At 41.2% G+C, this 16,441-nt stretch overlaps 4 protein-coding genes across 7 annotated transcripts; 2 read left to right on the forward strand and 2 right to left on the reverse strand.

Moving 5' to 3' along the window:
• The first annotated feature begins 1,041 nt into the window (after positions 1 to 1,041).
• On the forward strand, positions 1,042 to 2,991 carry LOC116202490 (ABSCISIC ACID-INSENSITIVE 5-like protein 3). Of its 2 annotated transcripts, none has more exons than XM_031534063.1 (2): positions 1,042 to 2,526; positions 2,641 to 2,991. In XM_031534063.1, the coding sequence occupies exons 1-2, from the start codon at positions 1,815 to 1,817 to the stop codon at positions 2,700 to 2,702; spliced, it is 774 nt and encodes a 257-aa protein (XP_031389923.1). In that variant the 5' UTR covers positions 1,042 to 1,814; the 3' UTR covers positions 2,703 to 2,991. The 2 variants fall into 2 exon arrangements, with proteins under 2 accessions (XP_031389923.1, XP_031389922.1); XM_031534062.1 differs by having other exon boundaries at positions 1,056 to 2,501; positions 2,641 to 2,983.
• Positions 2,992 to 4,092: 1,101 nt separating this feature from the next.
• On the reverse strand, positions 4,093 to 8,844 carry LOC116202488. Of its 2 annotated transcripts, XM_031534058.1 has the most exons (14): positions 8,684 to 8,844; positions 8,318 to 8,446; positions 8,057 to 8,144; positions 7,678 to 7,777; positions 7,509 to 7,582; positions 7,347 to 7,418; positions 7,176 to 7,253; positions 6,622 to 6,746; positions 6,380 to 6,452; positions 6,003 to 6,064; positions 5,540 to 5,920; positions 5,210 to 5,312; positions 4,585 to 4,813; positions 4,093 to 4,380 (listed from the first exon to the last, which is right to left on the reverse strand). In XM_031534058.1, the coding sequence occupies exons 2-13, from the start codon at positions 8,398 to 8,400 to the stop codon at positions 4,610 to 4,612; spliced, it is 1,443 nt and encodes a 480-aa protein (XP_031389918.1). In that variant the 5' UTR covers positions 8,401 to 8,446; positions 8,684 to 8,844; the 3' UTR covers positions 4,093 to 4,380; positions 4,585 to 4,609. The 2 variants fall into 2 exon arrangements, with proteins under 2 accessions (XP_031389918.1, XP_031389919.1); XM_031534059.1 differs by lacking the exon at positions 7,176 to 7,253.
• Positions 8,845 to 9,337: 493 nt separating this feature from the next.
• LOC116202486 (pentatricopeptide repeat-containing protein At4g18520, chloroplastic) lies at positions 9,338 to 11,669 on the forward strand. Its single transcript, XM_031534057.1, has one exon. The coding sequence runs from the start codon at positions 9,426 to 9,428 to the stop codon at positions 11,313 to 11,315; it is 1,890 nt and encodes a 629-aa protein (XP_031389917.1). The 5' UTR covers positions 9,338 to 9,425; the 3' UTR covers positions 11,316 to 11,669.
• A 240-nt stretch (positions 11,670 to 11,909) lies between these two features.
• LOC116202489 (tRNA (carboxymethyluridine(34)-5-O)-methyltransferase) lies at positions 11,910 to 14,203 on the reverse strand. 2 transcript variants are annotated; one of them, XM_031534061.1, is made up of 4 exons: positions 14,052 to 14,194; positions 13,941 to 13,953; positions 12,627 to 13,695; positions 11,910 to 12,311 (listed from the first exon to the last, which is right to left on the reverse strand). In XM_031534061.1, the coding sequence occupies exons 3-4, from the start codon at positions 13,655 to 13,657 to the stop codon at positions 12,224 to 12,226; spliced, it is 1,119 nt and encodes a 372-aa protein (XP_031389921.1). In that variant the 5' UTR covers positions 13,658 to 13,695; positions 13,941 to 13,953; positions 14,052 to 14,194; the 3' UTR covers positions 11,910 to 12,223. The 2 variants fall into 2 exon arrangements, with proteins under 2 accessions (XP_031389921.1, XP_031389920.1); XM_031534060.1 differs by lacking the exon at positions 13,941 to 13,953 and having other exon boundaries at positions 14,052 to 14,203.
• Positions 14,204 to 16,441: the final 2,238 nt, after the last annotated feature.

Raw genomic sequence — 16,441 nt, forward strand, 5'->3', positions numbered from 1 at the left:
TATCGCATTTTCTAGTAGCGTACTAGGTTCATAGACCTTATCTCTTGTAATCTAAAAAAAAAAAATACCACACAGTTTTACTAATAAATTTAAGTACTGCACGCATAGCACAGGTGCAAGCACTAAAATGGAATTTGACCGCCAGATAAGGTATAAAAGATGCAATCGTTATTTTTGTAAGAGAGTTCTTTATTCATTCATATCTCCAATTGACTTGAAATTTCTTATGTATAGGGTGATCATCTGCATTATTCCATATGCACAATCTAAAATCATTATATAAAATGCCAGTTAATCTTCTTATAAATTGTTTCATAAAGTCTACCCAAAAAATTGTTTAATAAAGACGAGAATCTAATATCGAAGGCTATTATTTTGGAAATAAACCAAACTAATTAAAATCTCTCAATTAATATTCTCGTGAGTTTTTTGCAGAAATAAACAGAAAGATAACTATTTTTGTGAATTAAATTTATAATTAATTAATTAAATAATGAATGAATTCAATAAATCCCACGACAAAGCATGGACTTTTTTGCTAGGGCTGGCAAAATTAATGGCTGGGTGGCCCAGCCCGTTGGCCCGAAATCGCGATCAATATATTGAAGTGTAAATAAATATTCAATCATACAAAGGCCTAAACATAGTTCAATCACCACGAAAGAGCACATTCAAGCTCAAGAAGTCCAAGTCCAAAATATGTCTGAGGTTGTGTTGTCGGTTGTGGCTTGTAGGGTTCGATTTATACAAATATATATATATAAAACAAGCGGGCTTCGGGTCGGCCCGGCCAAAACGTTCAGGCCCGGTTTGGCCCCAAAATCATTTTGGGTCAAGATTTGCTGGCCCAGGCTCGGCTCAACAGGACCGGTCCTGGGCCGGGCCAATTTTTACCGGCCCTAGCTTTTGCCTGGTGTAAGAAATGAAAACAAGTCCAGTATTGAGTCCGCAGGAAGTCGTTTGTTGCTATGCCCTTCTTCCCCTCTTCAATCTTTAATAGCCAAATATCTTTTATCGATAAAATAGTCACAACTCAAAGGTAATCAAGTAACTAATATAAAATAAATGAAAAAAATTAGAGCAAAAGGGTTAAATTCTTATATACTATCTTAACAGAACTTACCGCACGGGTAGGAACTCCAGGGTTAAATAATATGGAAAAGGAATGGGCCCCTAGCCTCCACAAAGTAACTAAAATAACTGTCAAATGGCTCTGGCTATGCTAGGTGTTCCTAATTACTTCCCTCTTCTTCCATGAATGGCTTGGAGATCTCTGCATTTCTTCAAGAACTTGCTAATGCATCTCTGGAGGGATAGGTACATACACACGCATGCGCGCACACACACACACATATATATATATAGAGAGAGAGAGATATAGAGGTGTTGCAGTAATGTTTAGGTAAAAATATCATCTTGTGTATCCCAACAGCATTAGCAGAAAAATAGGTTTAGCTGTTGGCATATGCTTATTCTTAATCTCTCTCTCTCCCTCTCTCTCCCTGACTGATTATCCTTGCTTAGATCTTTGTAACAGGTTCTTCGATATTTTTGACTGCTCGCATTTCACTCGGGGCACTCATGTTAATCCGAATTCTCTCCCTCCTACTCTTCCATCACTGTGAACTTATCCTAGAACTCAAACCAATTCGGTCCGCAGTTTAATCTCGCTGTATTATTTATATATACTCGTTTGAGTGCCGACCCTGCTGCGTCCACTCCTCCGGTAATGCTGAGTATGCAAGCCTGGATTCCCGTCTCGAAGCTTTAATGTTGTCAGGTTCTCTGGTTTCTGGAATTCACCTGCCCAGGGAATGGAATATCGGTCCGCCCTGGTGTCCTCGAGCCGGGGGCAAGGGCCAGATTTTCCCCCTCGGCCGCAGCAGCCATTATCTTCCTGCAGTTTTCCCTTTGTGGATGTCCACAATAACCCACTCGGGATTGGGAACATAGGAAGGCCCGTGAATGGGGTGGACTTGAACGGGCTAGTACGGAGTCCATGGCCTGTTTCAGTCTTTTCCGGGAACGTAAATAGCCGGGTATTGACTACTGAAACGGGCAATGATGTTTGGGACGAATTCCCCAGTTGCCCCATGGAGATGATCAACCCACAAGTAAATGGAAGTCTAGTTCCGCCACGAGTGGCATTAGAAGAGATGAATATGCACGACGATCTTCTAGCACGTGTAGGTGTTGTCAATGGTTTGGTTTTTCAGGAAGATCCAATCCGGCCACAGCCCGTGATCACTCCGATGCCTGAGATATCTGAGCAGCAGGGAGACTGGGTGCAGCTCAGTTCGGGTTTCGATGTTTCCCAAATGGGCATCCCTATTCCAATTCCAGGAATCTGTCACGCATCTCCTGATTCTATGTCGATTGCTGCTGGTGGTGAGAAGAAGAGTGGGCTCCCAGAGGAGATTAAGGACAAGACCACAGAGAGGAGGCAGAGGAGAATGATCAAGAACCGGGAATCAGCTGCCAGATCGAGGGCGAAGAAGCAGGTCGAGAACGAAACACAAACTTATGGTGATTTTATTTTGTGTTCAATAACTTTAAGAGACCGTTTTTGTTACACAGATTATGGTGAAACCGTAGCAACTATTCGTTTCAAGAATCATAGGTTTCTGATGTTCCTTGCAGGCCTACATGCACGACTTGGAGAAGAAAGTTTTTTACTTGAGGAAGATGAACAAATGGCTTAAGAAGGTACGCAGCTCGCGCTGTCGAAACAACAAAGAAATGGTTTCGAGTCTGTTCCGCTGAAATTCCGACTGTAATCAATCAGAAATGCTTGGATCCTGTATTAAAGTTGTGAATTGGCTTCTGATGCTGTCCTGTTCTTGCCTTGCCTTGCCTTTCTTTTCCTGCAAACATGAGCAACCGTTGTTGCCCTGCAGATTCCCCGACGCAGCTTACATCGGCATAATCAGTTCTAGAAAGAAATATTTTCGCATTTAAGAACTCGCCTGAAAGCTCGAATCCTTTTATCTCTACTTAATTATGCAGGTGATGGAGCTGCGCTTATCTTTGAACTCGACTTCCAAGCCCAAACACCAACTCCGACGCACCAGCTCGGCTAAATTCTAGTCATTTTATTTCCAAAGTACATAATAATTCGTACATGATTCTTTCATTTTTTTTCCCAGTTCGCAAAAATAAGGTTCCTCTTTCCCATGAGCGCTTCTTTTTTTTTTTTTTGTGCGTTTCTGACGGCTTTGATGGATATTGAGAACCATCTTCTATGATCAAATTATTTGCCGCTGAGCATTTCCAAAAACTTTGGGTCACATTACGGTTCTCGAAGTCGTACTTTTTCAATCCCATGCTGCCTTCCGATTTTCTTGCAGCTATGTTGCCTCAGGAATGTATGCTCATAAATAGCACTCGAAAACTTGTGGAGACATGAAGTCATCACTGGGAGAGTCGAACCCTTAGATCGCTGCAGGCTCCATCTACCAACTTCCATATGAAGATTACTCCCTTCCAGATAAAGGAGTTACATGCATTGATCTATCAACTAATCGTGTAAATTACCAGAGAGGCTGGAATTAACTATGTAATCGCTGAACAATCTATTGCGAAAGCTGTGCGAGGCTCAGGATCCGTAACAGGTCCATGTAGGATGCCACCTCAGCAATGGCACAGCACTTGCATAGCTGCCACAGGATCGGGGAGGGCATCAAAGCTGAGATTTCCGCTTAACTCGGTCCTCACTGGGCAACTCTCAAGCCGTTCCATCAGGCGAGTCTCGACAATTGCCATTTGGAAAGGTACCTTGGAAGCGTTGATGGAGGGAATTTGAAGGGAAGGAGCGAGGGAACGTATTATTCCTCAAAGTTCCTTCAAATCAGGAAAACAGAAATCCTTTTCTCCAAAGCAAAGCGAAAAGACTTCCTCCTATATATCGGTGAAAACAATTCTTAATCTGAATTGAGGAATATCACTCGCCATTCGACTTTCTTTTCCCCTTCCTTTCCCTCCAAATTCTTCCATGATTTACATTAGTCTCAGTCCTGTTATTGTTTTACAGAAGATATATCCACTATCTGGATATTGTAACATGGCATTTCAAAGAATAGCGACATAAAAAGATTGAGAGAACACGACCAAGTTTTCTGCGACATTACTTTTCAATTCGATTGGTCTGATGACAGATTCAGATGATGGGGGGCATCTATACATCCGAAAACCCTCCTCTGATAATATGTAATCCCCAGAGAGAGATGAAATCAAACTTATAATTTCGACAGCACTAGTAGCATCCAACATTTACACCTACGTGAACTGTAATCACTATTTACAAGGGAAGCAGGACAAGTAAACAACTGGTTCATACACCACCGGTTGAGTTTGAAGTCTCGGTGGGCTTCCTTAACTAGCCTGCCAATTGCAGAGCTCAGAAGTTTCACTTTTTGTACAAATATCAACATGCTATTCAAGGTTTCTCAAGCTTATAAAGCAGGTCCATTCGAGAAAGAGGGTAATATTCATGTGGGAAATGACTTACTCAGCTAAGTATTTACAGCAAAAACTGATGTAGGGTATAGAATATCAATCAGTAGGCAGAGTTGAACGGAAACTTACAAAAAGTCGGGAAGGTCTTAGTTGCCTATCGATTCTTTGTGGCATCTGTAAACATAGCTCTTGTCCAATGTTCAATATCTTCAGTTTGCGATGGCGGAGGAGGAAAGGGAGTATGCTCCACAATATCCCATCCATCAATAAGGCTCTCATTCTTTCCCAGATCGGATAGATCGGTAGCATAAAGAAAGCTAGCTGCTGAGTTGGGCAGGTTCGTTTCACCCATGTTCTTCTGCACGGAATGGGTAATAATATAACGAGATTCCCCAGTGATATGTCAAATGAAAGTAGGCCGGAGGCAATAGCAGTTATCGAGATGATATATGAGGCACCAAAGGTTGGCAAGGAAAGGTTACTTTTCCTTCTTATGGTTTTACTAAACCAAATTCTATCTACTTGCATTATACCAAGCTCCCTTAAATTAACGACAATTTACAAATGGCAGTCTTCTTCAAGGTAATATTCTTTTGAAAACTTATTATTTTTTCAAGCAAGATGGAAATTGGAAAGGATGAAAATTTGAAAAGAGAGGAGCCAATGGCAAAAGATTTTCAAGCATCAATCAGCATCAATAGTCACGTATCCTAGAGAAAAGATAGCTGGAACAAAGTTAGAGCTTCAATGATACCATAATCGGCAGTGCATGAGCACTTTCCAGCAAAGTACTTGATGCAATGACTGAATTAACATTCCACACTGACTTGTTCAATTGTTGAACTTGCTTGCTGGACCTGAAAATACAACAGGAAATGAACAAAAAATAAAATGCGACAGAACTCATTGCCATGCTAGCAAGAAACATATATACAAGTGCTGCAACAGCAAACGAGTTACATTAAATGCGTTAAGAGGCAGAAAAGCATGTGGATGGTGCAATATAATGGAACGACGAATCCATTGAACCTCATGTAAAAGCAAGATTAAATCATCATCTGAGGTGTAAAAATAGCTCATCTACCTTGAACAAGCCATCTTCAGAGAAAAGACTGATCTAACTTCTTTAGATGAAGACAGAGTGGCCAACAACTTCGCGAAGGCCTCAAAAGTGGATGCTTCAGAAGGAACCTCTAAACATAGAGAGTTATAACAATATGCTGTAATGCAGGCCACACTTTTCTTCAAAAGCGATATCCCTCTTTGCAGATCCTTGTGTGTTTCAACAGAATGTGGAGAGGCAGAGGAGTAATTAAAGCTACCACTCCTGCAAGAATCTAGCTGCAGTTTTCTCTCAGATTCAATTGAGGTAACACCGAAATTACTCGAGCTTCTGTCAGACCACGAATTTTCTCCACTGCTGGAACAGTAATTTTGGCGTGGGATAAAGAGGGGGTATTCATTGCTGCATAGTTAAAAAAGATTCAATAAGATATGTCTATAGAAATCCGAGCAAGCTAATGACTAGAATTTTTGTCGAAATATACCTTCTGGAGGAGGGGCGAGCATCCCAATAAGAATCTCGTTGCCATATACGAGAACAGGAACCCTAAAAGAATGAAAAAAAATTTATACATTAATTACAGCTAAACTTATGGATAATAATGGAAGAATGAAGAGTATGTGGAGTAATTCCCAGTGAGCATTTCCTTGTACTCAATATCCTAGAAATATTTTACACTGAAAAGACATATATCGATCCAGGAAGAGGATAATTATATGAAAGTGTTCAACCCCAGGCACCAAGAAACACCGATTCTTTTCTTAAATTGTTAATTTTGTTATTGCTTGATAGGCAACGTAATAAATAATAAAATGAATAACCAGCAAAATGATAGCTATCATGCACATCATAAATCCTCACCGCAAAACCTGAGTTATGAAGTGCTGGAGCAGCCAAAATCTGAATAACAAGATTCAGAAGTTGCACCATGTATCTGTTTTACAAACATGAGGATTAGTGACTGGCAGTACATAAAAATAAAAAGGAGAAATGTTTCAATTACCCTTAGAATGTTGCGTGACATGCAAAATTCAAAAGGGTAACAAGTGACAGTAGTGCAGCCACCTAACCCAGTAATGAATACTTGAAAATGAAAGTTATACCCAAGAGAGGCACCAAGCTCCTCTTTAGGAACAGAATGGGGATCGAGTCCTCTAGGTAAGCGCGCATTGCAAATTTGATCATATTGACCTGTAGTCCCATCATTCCTTTCACCATCCGTATTCACCTGAATGACAACACTAACCATTCTGGTGAGAAATTTCCCCACTTATACTGTATAAAGCCTAATGAGATCCCATCAACCAATGTTGTTATGTAAAACAATTATACCAATGAAGAACACCAACCACATTGTTCCAACATATGATCGCACTCATCTCAAATATGGAACATACATAGGCCAGACAGGAAACAAGGAAAAGTGGCAGCAGATGCTTGAGGACAACAAACAGCTAGCTGAATATAATGACTCTCAAGCTATATCAACTTCTTTCTAACTGAATAATATAGATCCTCGGATCCTCTAGGTACACAAATTCCACTTTACCAAATTGAAGTCAATTTTACAAATATTTTTTGGTTTTGATTTAAGCTGCATGTTGATAAAACAAACCATAAACAAGTTATCAAGCATTGGCACCACATAATGTCTCACCCGACGCTGGGGAAACAATTTGCATATCTGTTTTATGATGACCGACTGCTTGTGAAGACGCTCAGAGGTAATTGCCATCTGTCATCAGAATATTCAAATAGTTTGTATATCTGTTTTAACACCAAAAGCTCAATGAAAGCAAAAATCAAAATTTATGATAATTGTACTCACATGCCCTAAGGTCTGTGTGCATATTAGGTTAGGATAAAACTTCTCCAATTGCTCCGCACGATTCTTTTCCAACTGCAAAGAAAGTTAAAATGTTTTATCAGTGTATTCCTGTCCCAGAGAAACGACGGACAACCAGAGGAAAGATATTGGAACTTCTATTACCGTGCGGAGGGAAGCTTCAAGCACTCCATATTTTGCTTTCAGTTCGTTAGAAACCTTCACAACCTGAGCCTTTCCTGTTAAATCATCAGATGAGTTTCGCAACCTTCGACTGTGAAAAATCATATGAATATTAATCGAGATACAAATTTTAAAGTAAAGCTCCAAAAACCTTGTGCTAGTTGTTCTTTCTTGACACGGAGCTTCTCCCGCAACTTCGAGAGTTTCTCATTCTGAAGCACCCTCCAATTGAGTTGATCGTCTGCCTTTCCCTATAAAATGCTCCAAATTAGACTACAACATCGCTAATGTAAACTAAGCCGTCATCCGCTTCTGTGAAATTGGACAATTTGGTCCAAGAAATATTGTTTTCACTAAGAAATAGTATCTGAAAATGCCAAAAAGGCTATTATATTTTGTTTTATGTGATCAAAAACTACATCATTGCCATTTTCATTCAATAGATCACTTATAAGCTCTGCAGAAATTTTATAATTGATAACTCAGCAAAAGTTGCAACAAGAAAACCAATGTAACGACGATGCTCAAACCTTTGCAACAAGCACTTCACCAAGTCTTGAATACAGAGCATCCCGCCGACTCTTTAGTGACTTCAAACCAATGTTATACTCATTTAATCTGCAGGAATGAGGAAAAAGAAAAAACCGATATTTGAGAACAGTGGCCTCACATGAGACAATTCAAGTCTAACCACAAATTTGCTCTTTCTGTCATGTACTTATTTAACGCGAAATGAAGTGCGATGGGTTCAGGGCTATTGTAACTATCAACTAGTAACTTTGAACCGGTACCTGTAATTGACACAGATTGCACAGATTGAAGCCCGATTCGAACTTTCACATATAGCACAGCTGCTTGGTCTTCTGGTCATCATCTAACTTCTCATCAGCCAAAAGATGCTCATAGCAAGTTTTTCAAACCTGATAATCACCGAAAATCATTGCCCAAAAGTCCCAGCACGAGCAAAACACGCAAAATTCTACAAAAACTTTCATGTTGATCTGAATCAAAGCTTCTTATGTTCAATCAGAAATTACTTTAGTAACAGAATATCGGCCCCATCACCATGCTGTGCCATCTTGGCCAGAATTATACTCATAACATACATAAGTATAGGTTTTGCTTCGGAGAGACGAAATCCTCGCAGAATCACTCACCAGATTAATGTTGGGAGAGTCGAGACGAACTCCGATGATGATCGCCGGCGAATCGGGAGATCTCTTCAGGGGTTCTCTTCCGCCGGAGTTCGGAGCTCATGGCCAATGAACACGCAACGACAGGAAATTTTCTGATCGATCGTTCTGATGTTTCGATTTTTTTTATTCGAACCCAAGCGAAAATAAAAGAAACAACCTCGGGTTAATTTCGATTCACTCCTTGTAATTCTGTGCAGTCTCAGGTGCTCCTCGTAATTTATATTTGTTTCAGAATGATCCCTGTCATCTGTTGAACTGTCTCAAAAAATATTGAAATATAAATCCTACTCAGAGTTTGAAGTATCAAGCTCAGCCTGCTCTGCTCCCACATAAAACTTCCAAAATCATTGACACGACTTATTTCGAGTCGTTCTCACCTCCATTTCAATAGGACCGACATGGCAACAAATTCAAGAAACCTTGATGGTTGTGATTTTGATGTTACTTTTAACGCGCTTCAATGAATTGAAAGCTAGCAGCTAACAATGTTTCGGTGGTCTGCCAATGAAACTTAGCCCGTGATATGTATGAACGCAGGGGTGCAAAGTGAATTGCTCGTAAAACTTCAGGGCGTGTAAAAGAAATTATTCAAAATGTATATATTTGATCTAATTTGCTTGAATTGAAAGCTCCGAAAAGAGGGAAGAGTGTGAAAAAACAGAGAACTTCCTCCCACCATGCTTTCAGAGGAAATATCTGAGGCATGACTGAGCTTCTGAAGCCCATTCTCCGGGACGGAACTTCGACTCCGCTCCGGCTCCGGCAGATGCTTCCGTTCAGCTTCCTCTCCTCCTCCTTTCCCAAACCTTCGTCCGTCTTCGTTCACCCGTCTCATTCCCCGAAAGAGGCCCTCTCCCAAAGCTTCCCCCGTCTCTCCAACAAGAAGCTATCTTCAGCTTCGACGGCCGCACAGTCCCACGGTTCATCGAGTAGCACCAGTTCGCTGCGAAGCGTAGAGGGGGTTTCGTTCGACCCAAAGGCTGTGAGCCAAAATCATGGCCTTCCCGCCATTTGGCTCCAGTCCTGTTCCTGCGCCAAGGACGTTCAGCAGGTGCACGCGCTTGTGTTGAAGTCCCTGGGCAGCGTGGACACGTATACTAACAACAACCTGGTGACTGGGTACTATAGGTTCGGTCGTTTGGGTGATGCCAGGAAGGTGTTCGACGAAATGCAGGATCGAAATGTTGTGTCTTGGACGGCCATGATTAATGGGTACATTTGGTTCGGGCTCGAAGATGAGGCCTTGCGACTGTTCCTCAACTCCTTCGGTTGTGGGGTCCGTGCAAACTGCAAGACTTACGTTTGTGTTCTAAACATCTGCAGCAAGAGGACGGAGTTCGAGCTTGGGAGACAGATCCATGCTTCAGTCATGAAAACCGACTCAAGGAACCTGATTGTTGATAGTGCCCTCGTCCACTTCTATGCCAAGTGCGGTGAGCTCGAGAGCTCATTTTGCATGTTTGACCAGATGATCGACCGTGATGTGGTCACGTGGACTACAATGATAAGCGCCTGCGCTCAGCATGGGCACAAGAGGCAGGCCCTCTTGATGTTCTTGGAGATGCTGCGTGATGGGTTGTTGCCGAATGAGTATACTGTTTGCAGCATTCTGAACGTTAGCGGGGAGTTGAAAGCCCTTGAGTTTGGGAGGCAGTTGCATGGAGCAATCGTCAAAAAGATGGTCAAATACGATGTTTTCGTGGGGACGTCTCTTGTGGATATGTATGCCAAGTGCGGAGAGATAATCGAATCGAGAAAAGTGTTCGTGCGAATGAGGAACCGTAATACCGTCACATGGACTTCTCTAATAGCAGGGTATGCTCGGAAGGGACTCGGGGAAGAGGCCATAGCCCTTGTCCGGGAGATGAAGAGGAAGAACATATTCGCAAATAACATGACCATCGTGAGCATTTTGCTTGCATGCGGTTCGCTAAGAAATATGCATTTGGGAAGGGAAATTCATGCGCAGATAGTGAGGAAATTCATGCAGACAAATATCCACATCAGCAGCACTCTCGTGTGGTTGTACTGTAAATGCGGGAAGTACTCCTATGCCTCCAATGTGCTACAGAAGATGCCCTTCAGGGATGTCGTCTCATGGACCTCGCTGATATCGGGCTGTGCCGATCTAGGGCAGGAAGCAGAAGCTCTAGAGCTGTTGAAGAGAATGTTGGAAGAAGGGGTAGAGCCCAACTCGTTTACTTACTCTTCGGCCCTGAAGGCGTGTGCCAAGTTGGAGGCAGGCTCCATCGGGAGACTAATTCACTCCTCTGCGAATAAGAAACCTGCCATGTCTAATGTGTTTGTGGGCAGTGCCCTGATCCACATGTACTCGAAGTGCGGTTTTCTGTCAGAGGCAATCAGGGTTTTCGATGGCATGCCTGAGAGGAACTTAGTCACGTGGAAATCAATGATAATGGGATATGCGAGGAATGGGCAGTGCCAAGAGGCTTTAAAGCTTCTCTACCGAATGAGAGCGGAAGGGATTGAGGTGGATGATTACGTGCTTGCTGCAGTTCTAACAGAATGCGGAGGAGTTCAGCTGGACATGGAGCCTTCAGCAGAGCACTGCTTGCAGTCCACGAGATGTTGAGAGGTTGGTGCTCAAGTTGAATCTCTGTATCTGTGGGGGATTTGAGACATACATACGGCCATACCTGTAAAGGGGGAGACGATGTCAAGAGAACCATCAGAAGAAAGGGTTGTGGCGCGGCATATACAGCATAATCTCGTTCTCGGGCTGTTTTTTGTTAATCTCCACAGTGCAAGAGCCATGGGCAGTTCCGTTGAATTTTAAACGGATGACATATAACATCATTGATATCGAGTGGACAACTGTGTAAGAGGTGAAGATGTTAAGAGTAGCTGACCAAATTTGTATTGATAATCAAATACTCTCTCTGTATATAAATTTTTGGTAACATATTCGTGAGTGTATAATTGTGTATACTTCGTCCTTCCACTCAATGAAGATGTTCATTGTTGTGAACTGTTGCTCATGCATGTCATAAGTCGAACATGTTGCGCAAGCTGAAGTAGTCTGCTCAAATAAGCAGTTTTTGTTATTTGACAAGACACTTGCTTTGATGCTTTCATCATGGTCGGCCTTTCAGGGTAAATTCAATCCTATATATAGTCTCCCTAGAATCTAGACCATGCAAACCACGACTACCAATATCAAGAAATGTCTTGCCAATGCCCAGGCTGGCCAAGGTTATCAACAGGACTAGCCTTTCCGACCAAGTACCATTATAACTCCCAATCGCCATTAAAACTAGTAGCCACGTCTCAACAGAGCAATCAAAAATGAGATCGGCATATCTCAATCAAGAATAGTATCTCAGTCCATTCTCTTAGGAGCAAAACCATTGAAACAACAGTTAATTTGAACAGCGCCTTGAGTTGAGCCCTGGAGCCGGTTGACTTAGATGATTTATGCAGTCAAAACGGGTACATGACAAAAATTTCATCTATAGGGCCATTTGCCAAGGCCTTTATTCTTCAGCATGTTTTCTCGAGTATAATACACCAATTTGATTTGTCGAAAAATCGATCAACAACTGTCACGTTGTTCATCCCAGACACTAACCTGCAAACACAATGATGGATCAATTTAGACCAAGTACGACGACCGATCAAGATGAAGCAAAAGGTCGCCAGAAGGACTAGAAGGGAAAGCAGAACAAGTGTTAAGCTTTTGTACAAAATCTACACAAGCATTATCTATATTTGAAGATAAATGCAAAATGACATGCTATGAATTAAAAGCATTCTCTTGATAACTTCTTAGCTTTGGGATACAGTTGTAACTTCTAATTTTTGCCATTACGAACTCAGTATTGCCTAGAGATGCATGATCAGTCGACTACTAACTTCTTATGTAACATAAGTGCAATTGCTTTACCTTTCAAGCTCACCCTCACTGAAGACATGGTAATATCTATTGTAGACAACAGCGCCCTTCTTATCATCTTTCTTAGCCAAGCCACTCTCAACAGCACAGGTTGAGGCTCCACCGACTTCAGCACGATGATACGGCAGGTGCCAGGGCACAAAGTATTCTTGCTGATTATTGTTATTATTTTCAGTTTGACCGGCAGGATGAGAACTTCTCTCAGGCAATTCATGTGAATCATCTTTGGAGTTCCCCACATTCTCTCCCAAAACTCTGTCATCTGTCTCCGGGATGCTTTCCAGCGTCAAAGATGGGGTGCTTCGAACACGAGGACTGCCAGGACCCACCCATTCTTCCACATACTTATGTGCAAGAGGGGTCCATTTTATAACCAGAGACTGATCCTCCTGTTCAGCAGCCCAAACAGTGATCAAAACTAGCCCGCCTCTCTTAACAACCCGAACCAACTCTTCAATCGCCTTTTTCCTTCGATACTCTGTACTTAAATGGTGCAACACTGCTATTGATATCGCAGCATCTCCAAACCCAGTGCGGTAAGGAAGGTTTACGGCATCTGCAACCAAAACTTCATGATCTCTGTCGGCACATATCTTAGTCAAGGGAGCACTAATATCACATCCTATGAAATAACAATCGGGATTTAATCCCAAATACTTCCCATTTCCACACCCTGCATCCAAAATAAGGGACCCCGCAGGCAAGGATTTAAGGAATGCGGCGACCTTTGGCCACTTCGCGAATCGGGTGGAACTGAAGTGAGGAGCTATCGCATCATAAACGCGATGAACATACTTCTTCTCTATTTCAGGCGTGAACTGAGCATTCGTGGAGGAACTTTTCTTGTCCCTGTGTTCTGCTACAGACCCAGAAGTCCGCAAGTGAGGTAGAGCACTCTCCTGAATCTCCTCTCTCATTGAACTAAATAACCTGAGATGAGATCTACTACAAATTACGGATGACTGGAAGCCCTCTTTATCCTGATAAAATCTTGTCCTTGCCCTTAGGAAACTGATTAGCATCAGCCTAAAAGGCGCAGGGGAGCTAACCAAAGATTTGACTGCAAAAGGGACAAACAATTTAAATCAGAAAAAATGCAGTTCCTGAGCTCATTCAAGCAGTCTTCAAGCAACAATTCAGGAACAATAACACAATCTCATCAACTTCCATTGCCACAGATCAAACGGAGCTCGTGAAGCAGCTTCGAACTGCTACAGGCTGTGAAATGAGCTTTCTTTATTACTTCAATACCGTCCAATCAGTTCCATTTCACTAGTAGTGGAATCAGCAGAGCAAGAACTTCACCTTACTTCAGTTGCTGAAATAACTCGATCAATGAAATACCAACATCGACCAAATGAGCAAGAGATAGCCTGTGAAAGGGAAATGGAATATCGAAAGGGAGAGATAGAGAACCTGAAAGAAGCCTGATGACCGATCCGCCGCCGCCGGCACGCCGCCGATGCCCTGATCTGACTGGAACGAAACGGGAGGAAGGAGAAGGCCCTTCTCAGGGGTCAGGAGTCGAAGTCGAATGCGATGGAAGTGTACGTTCTGAAAAGGAGTTGGGTTTCATGGGCCCAACAAGGAGAAAGAGAGCAAAGAGGAGGCCCACGAGCGCTAATGGGCCGGTTGTAGTAGCGAAATGAAATATCCATTCCATTTCATATCTTTCCATTCCAGCGTACCAAATGTAACCTTGAAACAGTCATTTGTTGGAAAGCGACACGATGCTAGGAAAGCCAATCGCGACCATGGTTATGTATAAAGAGGTTTCAGCTAGTTTTTATTAGTAAGCTATTGCAAGTCAATCTTCTTTTTTGAAAGGAGGGGTCACGAAAATTGTTCACTAAAAATAAAAATAAAAAAGTAAATGAGAAGCTAAAATCTTCCGATATTAATTTGAATAGGAACCACTTGATTTAGCTCGAGAGCATATGTCATTGCACTGAAATCTATCATTTCACTAACAGTAATTCAATAAAATAGATTCACCAAAAAGAAAAAGAAGAAAAATAAACATATATGTATAAATAGCATGGATGCAATTATAAGTAGATCTGCCTTTATTTTGTTCGGTGTGCACCTAATATCCGGTAGCTCAATGGGCTATGGGCCTCCACTTTATTATATCAATCAATTATTGACGCCACTCGTGACACATTCGTCCCTCCACCTTCCTCCCTGTTTCGTCCATTTCTTGTCCTCCATATGTTTCCGTTCACGTGCTTGAATTGTGGGATGAACCGCAAGGATGTTATATAGAGAAATAGACCGGCTGGCTTGCATCAACCTCATCCACACATATGCACGATCAATATGGAAAAACTACTGGAAATGTTCCATGTGTTTTCGCATATGCAAACACCGAAGATAATTGCAGTAATTACGATGTTTTGCTCTGTGAATCCCACTTGCTTAAAGTCTTAATCGAGCACGTAATTCAGTCAAGTTGATTTTTCATTCCCGAGCTGATCCGGCATTACATGCCTAGTTCTAATTTACACTCGCTTATCTACGAATGTCAAGTCAGACGGATTAGGTCTGCGTCCCAACAGCACATGGGTTTCTGATGGGCGGCTGTCTTGCAAAATCCACAAGGTTTCTCAATTATAATAAAGTGTTTCGCGAAGAACTTCCAATCAAGGATCCACCAATATTAGAGGTTGACAAAATATATTCCTTTTTAGAAAATTGATTAAGTGGAAATGTTATTTTTCTTTAAGGTCAAAATATAGCTTCACTACTAACAAAAGTGTTGATTGAGTGATAAGTAACTTATTCCCGTAAGGAGGAGAACACAAGTTCGAATCCCAGGAATAGCACTTGTTGGGAGAGATAATAACATTTAATGCTTGATTTCCCGACTGAATTAGTCAGATCCCATTGAGCTTCTGGATATCATGATACACACCGAAAAATATATATATATATATAAGTTGACTTTTTTAAAAAAAATATTGGTTGACTTAAAGAGTAAACCCGAGTTTTCTATGTCGCAATTGCATGTAATCAATTAATAATTAACGCAGAAGTCAAGACTTGGCTTCTTTACTTGTAATAATAACATAAAAAGAAGAAGAAGAACAAGATGAAAGACGACGACGACGACTTGCGTTTTATAGTGATTTGGCATAAATGTTCAAAATAACTGTAATAATAGTATTTTGAGAAATATATAATGCGCTTCTGAAATCACTGATCAGTTGATATTATCTTCTACAAACGCCAATTCTTTAGCTACTTAGTCTGAACGGCAACAAGCTAAGGTTGATCTAGGATTTCTGAGATATTTGATTTGTGGCCTATATATATATACACACATAAAAGTATCATTTAGAAGATGAGATTTGAGTCTATATAATTATATTAGCTCATGCAATGCAACATCCTAATAGCAATACTCAGGTCATTTGTTGTCACATGGTTATACATGTTATTAAAAAAATAGATGAGAATTAAGGCCAAGGCGAAAACTAATTCTATTGCATAATTCACTAAAAAAGAAGAAGCTAATTCTATTACATAAAATATTTTTTAATCTTCTTTATAACAAAAGAAAAATAAAAAAAACTTGCTCTCTAGAATTTTCGAGATCGTTTGGATTCAAAGTTAAAGGGCCTGTTTGGTTTCAAGATAGTATTTTAAAATCACAATTCTAACTTAACTCTATCCACTACAAAACAAAATAACTCATACAAAGTCAAAGAGTGGACCCATTTATACCACTTTTTCCCACAACAAAACAACATAACACATACAAAGTCAAAGGTGGATCCCATTTATACCACTCAAAATCAAAATTA

The sequence above is a fragment of the Punica granatum genome, chromosome 4, assembly GCF_007655135.1.
Source record: "Punica granatum isolate Tunisia-2019 chromosome 4, ASM765513v2, whole genome shotgun sequence".
Lineage (NCBI taxonomy): Eukaryota > Viridiplantae > Streptophyta > Magnoliopsida > Myrtales > Lythraceae > Punica > Punica granatum.

Coding starts and splice junctions, on each gene's coding strand:
- LOC116202490 (XM_031534062.1), top strand. CDS start 1,815: ATGGAATATCGGTCCGCCCTGGTGTCCTCGAGCCGGGGGCAAGGGCCA. Junction 2,502..2,640: donor GATCGAGGGCGAAGAAGCAG/GTCGAGAACGAA, acceptor TGTTCCTTGCAG/GCCTACATGCACGACTTGGA.
- LOC116202488 (XM_031534058.1), bottom strand. CDS start 8,400: ATGATGACCAGAAGACCAAGCAGCTGTGCTATATGTGAAAGTTCGAAT. Junction 7,254..7,346: donor GCACACAGACCTTAGGGCAT/GTGAGTACAATT, acceptor TTCTGATGACAG/ATGGCAATTACCTCTGAGCG. Junction 5,921..6,002: donor GCTCGCCCCTCCTCCAGAAG/GTATATTTCGAC, acceptor TTAACTATGCAG/CAATGAATACCCCCTCTTTA.
- LOC116202486 (XM_031534057.1), top strand. CDS start 9,426: ATGACTGAGCTTCTGAAGCCCATTCTCCGGGACGGAACTTCGACTCCG.
- LOC116202489 (XM_031534060.1), bottom strand. CDS start 13,657: ATGCTAATCAGTTTCCTAAGGGCAAGGACAAGATTTTATCAGGATAAA. Junction 12,312..12,626: donor AGTGAGGGTGAGCTTGAAAG/GTAAAGCAATTG, acceptor TTGTGTTTGCAG/GTTAGTGTCTGGGATGAACA.